At 39.9% G+C, this 15,976-nt stretch overlaps 1 protein-coding gene across 21 annotated transcripts in view; it reads left to right on the top strand.

The window, feature by feature from the left end:
- adgrg6 (adhesion G protein-coupled receptor G6) overlaps positions 1 to 15,976 on the top strand; it is a 175,305-nt gene that overhangs the window by 112,143 nt on the left and 47,186 nt on the right. For all 21 annotated transcript variants that reach the window (XM_039737806.1, XM_039737790.1, XM_039737808.1 and 18 more), the window contains 6 exons: positions 4,791 to 4,885; positions 6,291 to 6,492; positions 8,177 to 8,342; positions 8,998 to 9,138; positions 10,544 to 10,654; positions 12,283 to 12,334. In XM_039737806.1, the coding sequence (XP_039593740.1) occupies positions 4,791 to 4,885; positions 6,291 to 6,492; positions 8,177 to 8,342; positions 8,998 to 9,138; positions 10,544 to 10,654; positions 12,283 to 12,334 (767 nt within the window). The remainder of the gene's footprint in view (positions 1 to 4,790; positions 4,886 to 6,290; positions 6,493 to 8,176; positions 8,343 to 8,997; positions 9,139 to 10,543; positions 10,655 to 12,282; positions 12,335 to 15,976) is intronic.

Below are 15,976 nucleotides of genomic sequence, written 5' to 3'. Positions count from 1 at the left end.
AGGCAGTTCAAAGAGAGACCCCTTTCCAGGTAGGTTGGGCGTGCAGTGGGTGTCAAAAGTAGGGGGTCAATACAATACAATACACAGAACAGAACAATTCCTTAAGACAGCATAATAATAAAATTTTTAGAAGTACGGTTTAACAGTAGATGATATGACATAATTAGGTTTGGATATTTTTAGACTCCTGGAGACCTCATCCATCAAGCTGCCTCCCCATTTGGCCATGCCATGGCTGAAACATTGCTCCGATGAAAGGACCCCTCTTTCCCATGATTCATGTGATCCTCCATCAGGGATGACTTTACCATAGGCAGGCAAACAACTTGGCAGGTGGGCCGTGGCACCAATTGCCACATTTGGGTACCGAGAAAAGAAACAGAATAGGTGAGGGTTAGTATTCAAATATAATTATCATGTTACTTCTGTTTTAGTGCTAATGACTAACAACAGAGATGCAGTCTGTACAGTTAATCAGCAGCTCTAGTCAGGGTGTGCTAAACTGAAGTTGTGAGTCTTCAGCCGGGATTTAAAGGCTGAGACTGAAGGGGCATCTCTTATAGTAGCAGGCAGACCACTCCACAGTTTAGGGGCCCTGTAACTAAAAGCTCGACCTCCCACTGTTATTTTATTAATCCTTGGAATCCTAAGCAGACCGGCATCTTGAGATCTTAATGTGCGCTCAGGTTTGTAAGTCATGATAAGTTCAGACAAGTAAGCCGGACCTTGGCCATTTAATGCTTTATATGTTAAAAGGAGGATTTTGAAATCTGCCCTGAACTTAACTGGGAGCCAGTGTAAAGATTTAAGAACTGGGGTTATGTGTTCATATTTTCTTGTTCTTGTAACTGCGTAGCACTCATTGGACGGAAGGACACTCGACCGCTTTTATATAGAAGGATTGTATAGGGAGAAGCTGCAGGAAATCTCAGTTTCAGTTATTTCAGTTAATGTTTTGTGTAGTGAGTGCAGTCACAAGTTTTCAGGTGAAATCGGGATACAAATGTTACAAATTACTAACTACATAAGGAGTACGCATAAAGACACACATTTCTTTAAACAGACTGGAAAACTAAGCAGTTTGAAACTGATTAACATAAATTGAACCCAACAAATATATACCCATTAATTACCTGTTAAACTCTGACCAGTTGAAGATGGAACTGAGGAAAATGCAAACTGCAGAAGAAAATAAACCTCTGGAGGGTCTACGGTCAACTATAATAGACAAAGTCAAAGACACAGAGTCATGGAGACCTCGGCCAACTGGTTACCCACCCAGTTCTTGGCATTGTACTGTACAGTAATGTCGATTGTGGCCTGTCTACTCTGATGACAGAACCTTCCCATCTGCTGATTCCAAGGCTCCCAGTATGTCAGATGACTTTTCTACTGGGCAGGAAAACAGCTTGAACACGGAGCAGTGACGCCAAGTGTCAAAGCAGGATGCCAAGAAGAGAAACAGAATAGAGGAAGGTTAATAACGGTTCGTAATGCTTACATTTTTGTACAAACTACTGACAAACAGAGATGTGATATACACAGCTAATCAGCAGCTCTAGTCAGGGTATGCCAGACTTAAGTAGTGAGCCTGGATTTAAAACCTGAGACTCAACAGGGATCTCTAATAGATGCAGGCAGATCATTCCACAGCTTCTGGACCCTATAATTAAAAGTTGAACCTCTCACTTCTATTTTATTAATCCTTAGAATAAGTAGGCTGACATCTTGAGATCTTAATGCACACTCGGGTGTGCAGTCGAACCTCGGTTTGCGAGCATAATTCGTTCCGGAAATGTGCTTGTAATCCAAAGCAGTTGTATATCAAAGTGAATTTCCTTATAAGAAATAATGGAAACTCAGATAATTCATTTCACAACCCACAAATATTTATATAAAAATGATGAATACAAAATATAAAGTAAAAATACGTAAAACAAATTAACCTACACTTTACCTTTGAAAAGAATCGTGGCTGGTGTGAGGGAGACGAGAGAGAGGAGAGGAGGAGGAGGGTTATTGTGTAGGACGACTTTCACTATACCTAACGGACTCCCTGCTATCTGTTGGCTCACTGGAATCTTCTTTTTTTGCGACTTTAAAAAGGAAACCTCTCCAATGACAGTTGCTTTTGCCTGAAGAGTCACTACACTTGGGCACAAAATTAAAAAAACGCTTTATGCATTGTAAGGTTTCTAAACTCTTTTGGGATTCCCCCCAAATGGGACAATACACGGAAGAGCGTCCCGAAGCAACCGCAGTCTCCCAGCGCTGTAGCAGTTCACCTGAAAAGTGAATCAGAAAAAATTGCAGTCAAGCTATAAGTGCCTGCCATCGATGGGTGATACAACGAACATTATAAATGCAAGAGCACAGTATTACTTTGCCACTAACCTCGTCACGACCCTGCCTGATTGCTGTGTCTGCGTATAGGAGAGCGGCAGATCCCGCCACAATAAATAACCGTGCTGTTCCGGTTTCACGCTGAATAAAGCTGATGTCGCTAAAGTACTGAGACTCAGCCTCGTGTTTTGGGGTGCATGACAGGGATTCGCACATTACAGCACACACACACACGTGGTCACAATGCTATAGTAAACAGTATACGCTCGTACAGACGTTGACTATATGAGTGAGGCACGCCGACTGAGAACGAGCATGGGAGACGATTACCCACAATCCCCACATGACGCTCGGCGGACAAAGCGTAGACATGCTACTCGTATTGCAAGAGCGCTCACTCGTTTATCAAGTTAAAATTTATTACAAATTTTAGCTCGTCTTGCAAAACACTCGCAGACCAAGTTACTCGCAGTCCAAGGTTTTACTGTATCAGGAGTTGAGAGAAGTAAGCTGGGCCTTGAAGAATTAAGGCTTTATATGTAAGAAGGAGGTTTTTAAATCAGCTCTAAACATTTTTAGATGCAGTTTGCAGTTCATCACATAGAATTATCCCAAGGCTTCTTCCTTGATTAGTATCCCTAAATTTGTGAAGGAATGTAAAACCATTTGGTGCTGCCTCTGCTAAAAGAATGATGTCAGAGTTACCGAGCCAGGTTTCAATAACAACAACAACAACATTTATTTCTAGAGCGCATTTTCATATAAATAATGGAGCTCAAAGTGCTTTACATGATAAAGAAAGAGAAAAAAGACAAAGTAAGAATAAAAATAAGACAAAACTCATTAACATAGAATAAAAGTAAGGTCCAATGGTCAGGGAGGACAGAAAAAAACAACAAAAAAAAAACTCCAGTCAGCTGGAAAAAAAAATAAAATCTGCAGGGGTTCAGAGGCCATGAAACCACCCGGCCCCCTCTAGGCATTCTACCTAACATCAATGATCTCAATCAGTCCTCATTGTATTCAGGGTTTTCATGGAAGTACTTGATGATGATGGTCATGTGGACTTCTGGCTTTTAATCCATCAATGTAGGAACATCACGGTGCTTTGATTAGGTGGTGGTGGAGCAGATCACCATCACAGAAAACCAGACAAATAACAGAAGAGAGAGTAGGGGTTAGTACGGATTTTGGAGCCACCATGAATAGTAATGATAATTAATTGAATACGCAGAGCATCAGGATTAAACTAAAATGAAGTTATGAGAAAGCCATGTTAAAGTAATGTGTCTTTAGCAGTCCACCATATCAGTCTGGCGAATTCCTATTGGCAGGCTATTCCAGATTTTAGGCGCCGGACAGCAGAAGGTTGCCTCACCACTTCTTTTAGGTTTAGCTCTTGGAATTCTAAGCAGACAATCATTTGAAGATCTAAGTTACGATTTGGAGTGTAAGATGTCAGACACTCCGATATATAAGATGGAGCAGAGATTATTTAAGGCTTTGTAAGCCATAAGCGGTATTTTAAAGTCAATTCTGAATGACACAGGCAACCAGTGTAGTGACGTCAGAACTGGGGTGATGTGCTCGGATTTCCTTTTCCTAGTTAGGATTCTAGCAGCTGCATGCTAAGATGACACAAATCAGATTTTGTGCTCAATATAATATCATTTATCAAAGCAGCTTTATTTCCAAGAGAGCAAATGCTTAGCAAACAGTATGTTAAACTGCAAAAGATATTTTTGAATCGCTATCATACCATTTTTTAATATGAATTAATTTACTAATACAGGTACCCCCTAGAGGAGGATCCGATGAGAATGTACATTTTTTAGTTAAATTCTATTTCTTTGGTGTAATTTTCATGTTTAACATAAAATGATGTTTGTTAAGAACATGTTGAGGTGTCCAGAGATTATCATGGGCACTGATAAATACCAGAAGATAAAAAAGATGTGGCCAGGAAAGCAAGGTTTTGAAAACTAAACCGAGGCTAGCAGGAATAAAGGAATAATACGCGACAGTCAAAGATAAATCCAAAAACAAAATCCTACCACTTGGGTCTACTTTTGGGAGAAAAGCAAACTGACACTAAAGATTCTTTTGAAGTTGTGTTGTCCACCGAGGGATGCCGTATAGTGTGAATGCTGCCATATTTATAGAGTAATTTCTGTTACATCATCGCCACAATGATCAAGGTCATGTGATCTGCAAAATGATGTCTCCTCAATAAAGAAAACCACAACTTTGAAAAAGTCAACATTTAAAATTCAAAGTAAAACATGAAAATAAGTCAAGAAATGGATTCCTTACATTTTAAAACCCTAGAATGTGCCAAGCAATATTGATAAATGGTTGCCTAATACTACTGTGCAGTGTTAGCCTGCTGGATTATAGAAGATTTTTAAATAATGCGACTGATTTTCTGTTTTTATTATTGCCTTTAGCTTGCTGAATCTGATGAATTATACATCCTTTTGGGGTCCAATGGAACTGAGTAACTGCATAAGTGGTGACATTGACAGTCTCTCTGTCTCAGCTGGTAAGAATTCTTCAGTGTCAGCGAAGAAAATACAAAAGCTTGTATTTTGATAATCATGTATGGATATATTTTAGTTTAGAGCATAATCCAAAATACTGTAAAATAATTCTTTATGGGTTCAGTTCAATCGACCTAAATTTCACCAAAATATCTTAACACTTCTAGACAGATATCGACAACAGTTGACACATTAAGAATTAAAGGCTAACCACCAAGAAAAATCACCGGGAATGTATTATATAGTTTTATCCACTAGATGGCAGCAAACACACTGAGATAAAGATGAATCAGCGTTCGTTTCATTACAACATAGAGTTAAATGCCGGCAGCCACTCTAGTCAAAAGAAATCCCCTGCCGAAGATGTGTCGTGTATTGTCGACGACTCGGATTCTGCTCCGTCAGATGTGGATTTTGAGCTGTCGGAGGAAATGTAACAACGAGAGTGCTGCTGTTTTATGTTTTTCACAGTTCTGGGTAATAAAAGGGAGTTTGATGAAACAATAAAATATTAAGCTTCCAAAGAGTTAATGCATATAGTGATGTCACTATGCAGTGAGGGGTGGCACTGTTGGCGCAGTGGGTAACGCTGCTGCCTCGCAGTTAGGAGACCAGGGTTCGCTTCCTGTGTCCTCCCTGCGTGGAGTTTGCATGTTCTCTGCGTGGGTTTCCTCCCACAGTCCAAAGACATGCAGGTTAGGTGGATTGGCGATTCTAAATTGTGCTTGGTGTTTGTTTTTGGTGCCCTGCCCGGGGTTTGTTTCCTGCCTTATGCCATGTGTTGGCTGGGATTGGCTCTCCCGTGACGCTGTGGTTAGGATATAGCGGGTTGGATAATGGATGGATGGACTAGGAGGTGAATATGATATTGTTAGCTACTCATGGCGTCTGCCAGATGTCCTTCAAGACCTCAAGCTGAAAGTATCTTTTCCATTGCCAGAGGTGGGTGGTCATCCTGGTAGCCGGGTGGGAAAATGTTCCTCAGTAAAAGTAGTGTACTAGTCGCACATGAAATTGTGTGCTTCTGTGGTTCTGCTACTTGGAGATTCTTCTGTGTCTGCTAGAGCGGTCCATCCACAAACATTGAGAGATCTTGCAACAACAACAACAATTTATTTCTTGTGTAGACCAGAGTCACATAAGGAATGCCTCAATGAGTTTTAACAGATGCTCTTTGTTTATAGCCCCCCTGGAATAATACAGAATATTATGCAAGTGAATAATACGGAATAGTGGTATTTAACTATGATACATTAGCAATCATTCATGGATGGATGGATGGAATTTTTTTGGTTTCCACAGTTTCTATTTCAAAAAAGGTCCTCCGTGGCCTTTTTACAGCAATGGATTGGACAGCAATTAACTTTGGATAATATGGTATGTATTTTTTTTTTTGTTCCTTTGCAGAAAATGCAGCCGAAATTGCCACTCAACTCAAAGACATAACGAATACTGAGCTTACCACTGATCAAGTAAACAAAATTGTCAGCAAGCTAAAGGAGTTAATCAGCGTAGCACAGATCAACGAGTCTTTGGCGACCACCGTGGTGGAAGTGTTTTCCAATGTCCTGAGTAGCCCTGATGAAGCTTTAGCGCATTCGTCAGATGTGTAAGTACAACTGCTATATTTTTACTGTGTAGAATTGCTTTAATACCTTCTTTCAAATCAATTGCAAATTCTTGTGCCTTCTTTTCCAGGTAGTAGCAAATAGGATGTATTGTGAAAACTTTTTAAGATAAAGGTTTATACCTTTGCTAAGAGTCTTCTAAGTCTTAATAAGCCTGAATAACACTCGGGATAGTATTCTGCTGCAGTCTAGTAGATGAAATAACTTCAAGCTGCGAAATATCCTCAATATTTCTATGTGTTTTGCCACTCTGAGTTACTCATCAATATTTATGAGTGGGGCGGAGCCTTCAAACAAAACAAGAAGCTGCATAGCAATTGTTAGAAGAAACTGAATTGGTTGTCAGACATTGACATCGATAGTGACTCTGCTGCATACAAACTGCAGTGATTTGCCTGGTGAATTCAGTTGTGTGAAGCTTCACTGTGTTGTGACAGTAGCTGCATGAAGAAAATACAAAATTATTCCAATCAATTAGAAGGACAAGAAAGACGTTAGTCCCCACTTAGGACAGTTCACAATGCAGCAATTGTCAATTTTCGTGTCTGGGAAAATGTGGAAGTCACTAAGCGCTGCGTTGAGGTAGCAATCATTAATACAAGGGGCAATTTGTATCGTGCGGATCAGTCATTGACATTCTACCATCCCAAGAACTTGTACTGTGGCAATTGTGATGTCGGGCTGTGCATTGGTGACACATGCATGACACATAGCATATTGCGTACTAAACCAGCATCCATACAGCAGTGGACACTCGACATGCCTTTCTTACTTCATTTATGTCAGCATTTTGGTATTTACATTTCTGCTAAACCTAATGATATATTTTCATAATGATAAAATAATTCAACATTTTTTGGCTCATTTCTTACGGGTAAACATAACTTTAAGGATTCTAATAGGAATAAACTTTTAAAACTTTTTTGAAAAACTTGAGTGGTGCAAACTATAAGTTTATTTATTTACTAGCCTGCGCTACGGTCCAGCCACTTCACATCTCCACCGCTCGCGTATGTGGATTTAACTTTCACAAAAACAACAAATCTTTTAATTCTCGCGGATAGGCCTCTTCATTGGGAAGAAACATTACTTTTCCCTGATGGCAACACGAATTAGACGATCTATAAGTTAAAATCTAAAGCCAAACAGTATCTACATACTTCTGTCACATCACCTATGTCCATATATTCAATCTTTTTTCGCTGTTCCGTTATTTCACCGAGTAATAATTTCCGTTTGTTAGCGCTAATGCGATCTTTACTATCATTTTTTTGAGACTTTCGAATTTTAGTACTTTCATTATCTTTAACCTGCTCTGCATGTGTATCGCGCCAACGTATTTGAACCTCTTTACGACATTCTACTTTGTCTTCTACTCTTTGTCTTTTATTTCCGACCCCACTTGGAGCTGAGAGTGCAGGAACTGTGTCTGACAATAGCATTCACAAGAATGAGAAGTGAGTGGACCGTGAGCGTGGTCCTAAATGTTTGAAAGGAGTGCAGGACTTGTCAAAATCTCTTGTCTCGTGGGACCTGAAATTATCTCTCGCGGGAGTTGAAATTATCTCTGAGAAAGTCTAATCTCAGGATTTAATTTTATTATTTATGTATGTATGTATTTATTTATGTATGTATGTACTTGATACTTTTTTCATGTGTTTGTAGAGCCCTAAAAACAGTTGATGAATTAGCAATGAAAATCCTTTTTACTGGCCCATCCATCGCCATCACATCCAAAAATCTTGCATTGGGAATTTCAGCTCTGAATCAAAGCACTTTCAATGGGACAGCTTTCTCTGCAGGGTCACCTATGAGGTCTGATGAACTCCAGGTAAACATAATACGTCCTTCCATCCATTCATTTTTACAATTCAAGCAGTAGAAGCTTTTTCTATTTTGAACTCATAAGGAAATGTTTCATGACATCATAACATCAATTTCTAATTTTTTGGCATGTGTGCACAATACAATATGTACATGTTTACCAAAGACACCAGTAATAAAATATAAACATTGTGACTATATCACTATAAGTTGGATATTTTTCAAATCAAAGTTATTTCTTCACAAACATGCTGTATATGTATTTGCCACAGAAAATTGTGTTCTAAGGTTAAACGCTTCCTATTAATTAAAAAAAAAACTATCTTGCTCACGCTGGCAAGTTACATTGGAGGCTATGGGGCATTGAAGAAAAGCTTAAAAACTCACCGAACACGTCATTTTCAAGTCAGTTGTCGAGTACTGAGCTGCATCTTCCATATTTCCAACACATGACTGGATTAAACGGATTAGAAAAATAACATAACATGCCATCTTCTGGTCGATTTTGAATTTATGTTTTCTTTATGAACAAAGATCTCTCCCAAGGTGGTTCACAACTGGCCCTTACTATCTCAGCAGGATGCTTTTTTCCAGAGCTGATGTTCAACAATGTGTATTATCAGCAAATGAAATAATGTACATACTTTGTATAATTTTAATAGGTCAATTTTGAGAGAGACCAGCAGAATGCACTGGCAGAAGTTATCCTCCCTCCAAGTTTACTGCTTAATTTGAACGAAGGCCTACTTGATACCGTTTCCCGAATTCAGTTTGCTTTCTTTACCAAAACAGGACTTTTTCAGGTGAGTGCTTCATGTAATCTTCTGTGTTTAATTACAGCGTACAGACGTGAAAATGACAGAGAAACGTCTGTAAATTGGTTCTGCACTGGGAAGTGTCAAAACTTTTGCACGTAACAGATATTTGATGGACGAGGCATGCACAGCTTTTTGGGACTTTTCCCAATGAAATATTTCATTTTCTAACCTGGTAAAGCTTTCTGTAGGGCAGCGTTTCTCAACCTTTATGTATTTGCGACCCGAGTATTCATAACAGTTTTAATTCGCGCTCCCCTAACGTTTTTATGAAAGGAGCCCACTAATACCAATTTGTTCTTTTTTAATTAATGATATATCATAGATGCATATTTTATTATACCTACTTAACTTTTATCGACATTTATCTAACTCTATATTTATTTTTCTAGTATCAGAATGTAGTTTAACTCTTTGAGGGCTGAATATTTTTTCCAAAGAACTCAGTTGTCTGAAAAGCACACACAGCAATGGTTTCACACTTAAGTGAACATAAAACGTCAGCTGCTATGTGCTGTGACTGCTGTTGGCGTATGTTCGGCATCTCTGGTGGCAGTGGCTGCGTTGGGGGCACCTTGATGGTCAGCAGGAATGCACGGTGGGCCAGCTGCCTGCCTCTCTTGGCACAGCAGGTGGGTGGTGGTGGCGGTCACAGTGTGACACAATCTGGTTTGTACCTCTTGACATCATAAGTGGTGGTCCTACCAGGCAAATGCTGCTGTAGGCATTTCAGCAACACGATTACCTGGGGACCGATCAGATGATGCTGGTACCTCACTTTCGTTTTTGATCTCCATCTCCAGATCACTTGCATCAAACTCGTAGTCCGACAAGTCAGAGTCCTAGTCAACAAAATTACGTAAAATGTCCATGGAGCATTTTGCTTTGTACATTCGCTTTGGTCTCTCACCAGATATCGGTGCCATTTTAGAAGTTGTTTGCTCTTCGCTACTTACTCACGCACCCGTAGGGTATCGACGTTAAATCAGCAAAGCTATGTAACTTTCCTTCTAGCAAAGAGAGTCGAACAAAAATGTAAGGGCGAGTTTTGTTGCAGTTTACGGCTGATTACCGTCCTCTACTCCTGAATTTTGACAAAAGTTGACATCAGCCCTGAAAGAGTTAAGTTCATTTGTTTTGGTTTCAATAGATGTATTTTTCATATTTATGATTCTTGTTTTCTTTTTTTCACGTCTTTGCACCCCCCTTTTTGTTACTTCGCACCCCCCTAGGGGGGTCCACCCCACAGGTTGAGAACCACTGCTGTACGGGTTTTATTCAAATATTATCAAATGAAATATTAAATAAAATATTAAAGAGGAAAATCTTTGTCAAAAAGCCTGTCCCTTTGTACACAGTTGGATGTTTAATTATTTGATTTTAATTATTTCAGGACCAGAATAAAAACAAGTTATCATTAGTGGTAGCGACGAGTGTTGGAAATGTTTCCATTAAGAATCTTAAAGATCCCGTCATGATTGTCATTCAACATACGCAAAAGCAGGTAAAGCAAATCCTGAACTTGTTAATTTGACTAATATTTATGAGACGCTTTCTAATTTGATGTAATTGTAATATCATTGCCAGATTATGTAACGTTTTAGAACCGAACCAGTGTACGGTGACCAAGTGCCACTTGCTGTGTGGAGTTTGAATGTCGTCCTCTAGTCAGTAAAGTGATTATTCATCTCTTCAGTGCGGTTGACCACAATAACTTCACTTTGTCATGGTCAGAGTTGGCTTGAGGGAGACGTATTTCTCTTGATATTGCATACTTTAGTGTAATAACTTTATATTCATTTTCCCAGCACATCAAAGACCGTTAATATACCGCACTGCTTGGAGATGAATAACCATTTACAAGTTAGGGGTGACAATAGAACCTTCCATTAGTTATGTACTTTAAGGCCTGGAAAGCATCACTGATTCACATAAAGGGCAATTAATGCTAAGGTTTTTTAAATTTTTGTTTAAACGATATGGGAACTTAGTTGAATATTAAGCCATAATTACTCTGTTCACAACACCCGAGAAAGATAACACATTCACCACAATATCTTACGATAAACAATAACGTATTTAAAGACACCAATTTGGGTGGCACGGTGGCACAGTGGGTAGCGCTGCTGCCTTGTAGTTAGGAGACCCAGGTTCGCATCCCAGGTCCTCCCTGCTTGGAGTTTGCATGTTCTCCCCGTGTCTGCGTGGGTTTCTTCCCACCGTCCAAAGACATGCAGGATAGGTGCATTGGCGATCCTAAATTGTGCTTGGTGTGTGTGTGACCTGCGGTGGGCTGGCAGGGTTTGTTTCCTGCCTTGTGTTGGCTGGGATTGGCTCCAGCAGACCCCCGTGACCCTGTAGTTAGGATATAGCAGGTTGGATAATGGATGGATGGAGGACACCAATTCAATATTCTTGCAAGACAACAAAATAACGCATACACTCCCCCTGACAATTACATTATAAACCAGAACATGAAAAACAGAAAAAAATCAATAACCAGAATATGAAAAGCTCAGTCCTTCTCTTCAATAAATAGGAAGCGGTCCAGTGTTTAGGGTGTGCCTGCTATAAAATGTGTAGGAGTTCCTGGAACTAGAGAGGTGATAATTTGCTCCAGAGTTCCCCAGTAACTACCAGGGTCTCACCCATTCCCTGGTGTGTCGCAAAACATAATTTTGTGATGCGTGAGAGGCCAGCATTGTCTTTGAGGTCCGGTTTACTCGTTCAGTGAGGTGGGTTTGAGGGTGGCAGGCCGTAGTCATTTTATATTTGCATCCCCCTGAAGGAAGAAACATCTCCATCACCGAACTTGTAAACTGGGGACCTCTGTCTGAGAGTAGATGTTTAGGAAAACCCCAATGCGTAAAAATGTCATTTTTCAAAATGTCATCTATCTTCTCAGTCTTAGCCTTAGCAGGCACACATATTTCCACCGAATTTGAATGTATAGCCAAACATATTAACATAACTATATAAACACTTTATTTTAATTTAACTTATTTAACTAAAAATGTCTCTTACAGTTACTGTTGGAAAAGCCACAGTAAGCTGAATAATTTCTTGTAGCATTTAGTTTGAACAATTAAATGTATTATAACTTTTAAATTCACTCTTACATTTTGTCCGCAGATAAATTCAACCTTCAAACCATTTTGTGTTTTCTGGGACTTCAAAGCCAATGGTAAGTATACTCTGTTTATTGATAGTTCTATTAAGGAGATTTAGGATTTGCGTTTGCTCTGGGAAATAATAAAAGGCTGGGAAATGAAAGCATTGGAAGTGGTAAAACAAAATCTGGGAAAACCTGGAGGACAGAGAAAGAATGAGAGGGAGATACCAGGCAGAGTGGTAGCATTGAGGTGGCTGGCAGTTCAAATCTGGTTACTGCTAGAAGGGATCCTACTCGTTTGGCCCTTGAGCAAGGCCCTTAACCTGATATCTGCTCCAGGAGTGCCGTACAATGGCTAACCATGCACTCTGACCCGGTTCGGTTGCAACTGGGCGACAGTTAACTCGGTGAAAAGACATCTCGGCGAAAGACATCTCGGCGAAAAGACAACTCGGCGAAAGACATCTCGGTGAAAAGACAAGTCGGTGAAAGACAATTCGGCGATGAAACAACTTGCCGAAATACATCCCGGTAACATCCTTTACCAGTTAGGTAATAGTTAGGTTCAAAGAGATTTTTTAATTATATTTAAATGTCGTGATTTAAAATGTTGAAAATAAATTTTTATAACTGACGCACAAACTTTATTCTGCAGATGGAACAAACTCTATCTTACGTTATCTTCTGCAACCAAAATTGCTAATCCTTTAAATAAATTGTATTGATTGTAATCGTATGATTACGTTATTTAGAATACAAAAGGTGACCTGCGAGTACAGCTTAAGGAATATCTTAGGAATATACTCTCAACATATTGGGACTCTCATAAAGCAGGTGATTTTAAATATCATTAAAAAATCTCTTTGAACCTAACTGTTACCTAACTGGTAAAGGATGTTGCCAAGTTATCTTTCGCCGACTTGTCTTTTCGCTGAGTTGTCTTTTCACCGAGTTGTCTGTTGCCCAGTTGCCCCTGAATGCTCTGACCCTTATGAATTAACAAAGTATATAAAAAAAATGACAAAACCCCATATGTGAATAACTAAATGCGGTCAAAAGAAGGGTCCTAACATTGAAAGCCTCTTTTCGCTTCCTTAAATGCTAACGGGAAAGAAAGAATGATTTGGAAAAATTGTTTGAAAGGAGATCTTGAGCAAGCAGCAGAAGACGTGTAAAGCCAGTTTCGAAATCGAGTAGATAAGCCACAAACCCGATAGATGCATTTTTTTTAGATGGCATCATTTATGTTGATTACAAAGTCTTTAATATGACGACGGATACTTGTCCTAACAGCGTGACACTGGGTAGTGATGCTGACTCCATTGCACTCTCGCCCTGTGCCACTGAGCGTGTTTACATGTGCTTTAATGACCCCGTTATTCACAGAAACCTGGTTTCAGAAATTCCATGTAAACCCTTTATTCTGTTTGCAGAAATCGGGATATTGGTCCCTGGTTAACACGCGTAGATTTCTCTGTGAGGATTTTATAATCTTCACATGTCACACACGCGTCAAGCAACCACTGGTAGAAAACGGTTCACCGACAAAAGCGCGATAGACATATGCGCCCCGACAAAACCACGACGGACAATTGAGCACCGACAAACCCGCTAATTGGTCTTCGACAAATGCGCGCCGACAAAATCACCACGACGAAATCGCGATAGAGGCCAAGAGAGTGGGACGCGTACGTGCGCATTATGTACACATTATGTGCTAAGTTATAACTGTTATAACTGCTGATGGCATGCCGCGAACAAATAACTCAGTCGAGGATTGGCATAATGCGTCGTATACAAAGCGGAATTACCAGCAGTCAGGCAGCCAGCAAGTCTAAATACGCTCAATTATCAAGACGTCTTGCTGCAATTCTTCCTACATATGCAGGGCGTGATCTTAAGGACGATCTGCGAGCCGTGCTGATGGCATGCCGCGTCTCATAATATTGACTTTTGAAATAAACATTATTATATATGCTTTAAACTAGTAATTCATATTTAATGAAACTTTCGAGATTTTGTCGGCACAATTTTGTCTGCGCGATTTTGACGCCGCGTTTTAATCGGAGCTGTTTTGTCGGCGCGCAAATGTCGGGTCACAGTAGAAAACAGAGTCCACAAAGATACATTTCCTGAGTCGAATGCTCATGTGATTTCATTATTCCTTCTCCTGGCTGAATAAATCGACGAAGAAGAAGAATCAATAAGAACTCGATAAATTAATGTTGACAAACTGAATGCACAGTGCTAAGCTCAGCAGCACAATCGTGGGAGACACAGGCTCCATGCTTGTTTTTTGGAGTCACGGCAGAAGTTGATGACGTTTAAAATATGTCTTTAGTACATTTCTATGACATCGAAGAGTTTTTCTAAAGGAGAACTCCATAAGGGGGCTCTCACACATGTAAGTGTGGGTTTTTAAGAAACCAGGTTTCTGCCTTAACCGGGTTCTTCACCTTATCCTGGTTCCATTTGTGCATGTAAACACACTTAACTGTGGAGTCTTCTGGTTTTGCCCCCATTTTCCAAAGAAATGTGTGTGTCAGGTTGATTGGTGGTTTCCAGTTTCCTCTGTAAGAGGGTCCACATAAGTGACGAGTGACACATCAAGGATGGTTTCTACCTGCACCCGAATGCTGCCCCTGTTTTCCTGGAATACAAAAATGTTTCAAAATAATACACTTTTCAAAGGAAATAAAAAAAATAATGTTTTAATTCTAAATAGTATCACGGAAATGTTTGTGATCAACTCTTAGTCTAGTACAGGGGTCCTGGTGGTTTCATTCCAACCACCCTGGCCTAGCAGATCATGAAATTTGGTGTTTAATTGCACGGCGTGTTAGCGTTTTCATCTTACAAGACAAATCTTTTATCACATTGCAGATTTTTCATTTTTGGAGAACATTATTCATATGTTTTGTGGTCCGGAATAGATTTATATCTCTTGGTCCTTCCCTTCTCTCCCATCCATCCATCCGTTTTCTAACCATCTATATCCTAACTACAGGGTCATGGGGGTCTGCTGGAGCCAATCCCAGCCAACACAGGGCAACAAATCCCACAAATCCCAGGCAGGACACCAGCCCACTGCAGGACACACACACACACACACACCAAGCACACACTAAGGACAATTTAGGATCATCAATACACCTAACCTGCATGTCTTTGGACTGTGGGAGGAAACCATGCAAACTCCACGTCGGGAGGTCCCGGGAAGCGAACCCAGGTCTCCTTACTGCGAGGCAGCAGCGCTACCCACTGTGCCACCGTGCCGCCTATCTCTCCCATTTATTTCTAAATATTTTATCAACGCAGATACTTCATTGCACACGTGCACAGGTTTAAATGGAAGCACGTTAGCTGGGGAGATGCCGGGTTATTTGCACCTCGCTGTTTACGGATGATTAAGAAAACGGGCAGCAATTAAATCCCAAATGGCAAAGTTTCAAGCTAAAATAGGCACTTATTGGTTCTGAATCATAATAAATGAGATAACTAAAACTAAGCCACATTGTGTTACTAATAAATAAATGGGTTGTAATTAAAAATCTGATTAAAGCAAAAACCTGCAGCCACAGGATTTGAGTACCCGTAGTCTAGTGAATACTGTAGATTATGTAGATATGGTGCAACTTAATACATGTTTGGTTATTTAATTACACTCCCAAAAGCTTAATCACTTGTCATTTAATAGCATAATTGAAGCAGCTA

This window comes from Polypterus senegalus, chromosome 16 (assembly GCF_016835505.1).
Source record: "Polypterus senegalus isolate Bchr_013 chromosome 16, ASM1683550v1, whole genome shotgun sequence".
Lineage (NCBI taxonomy): Eukaryota > Metazoa > Chordata > Cladistia > Polypteriformes > Polypteridae > Polypterus > Polypterus senegalus.
The sequence above is the reverse complement of the archived record's forward strand: the minus strand, read 5'-3'. Positions and strand labels throughout refer to the sequence as shown.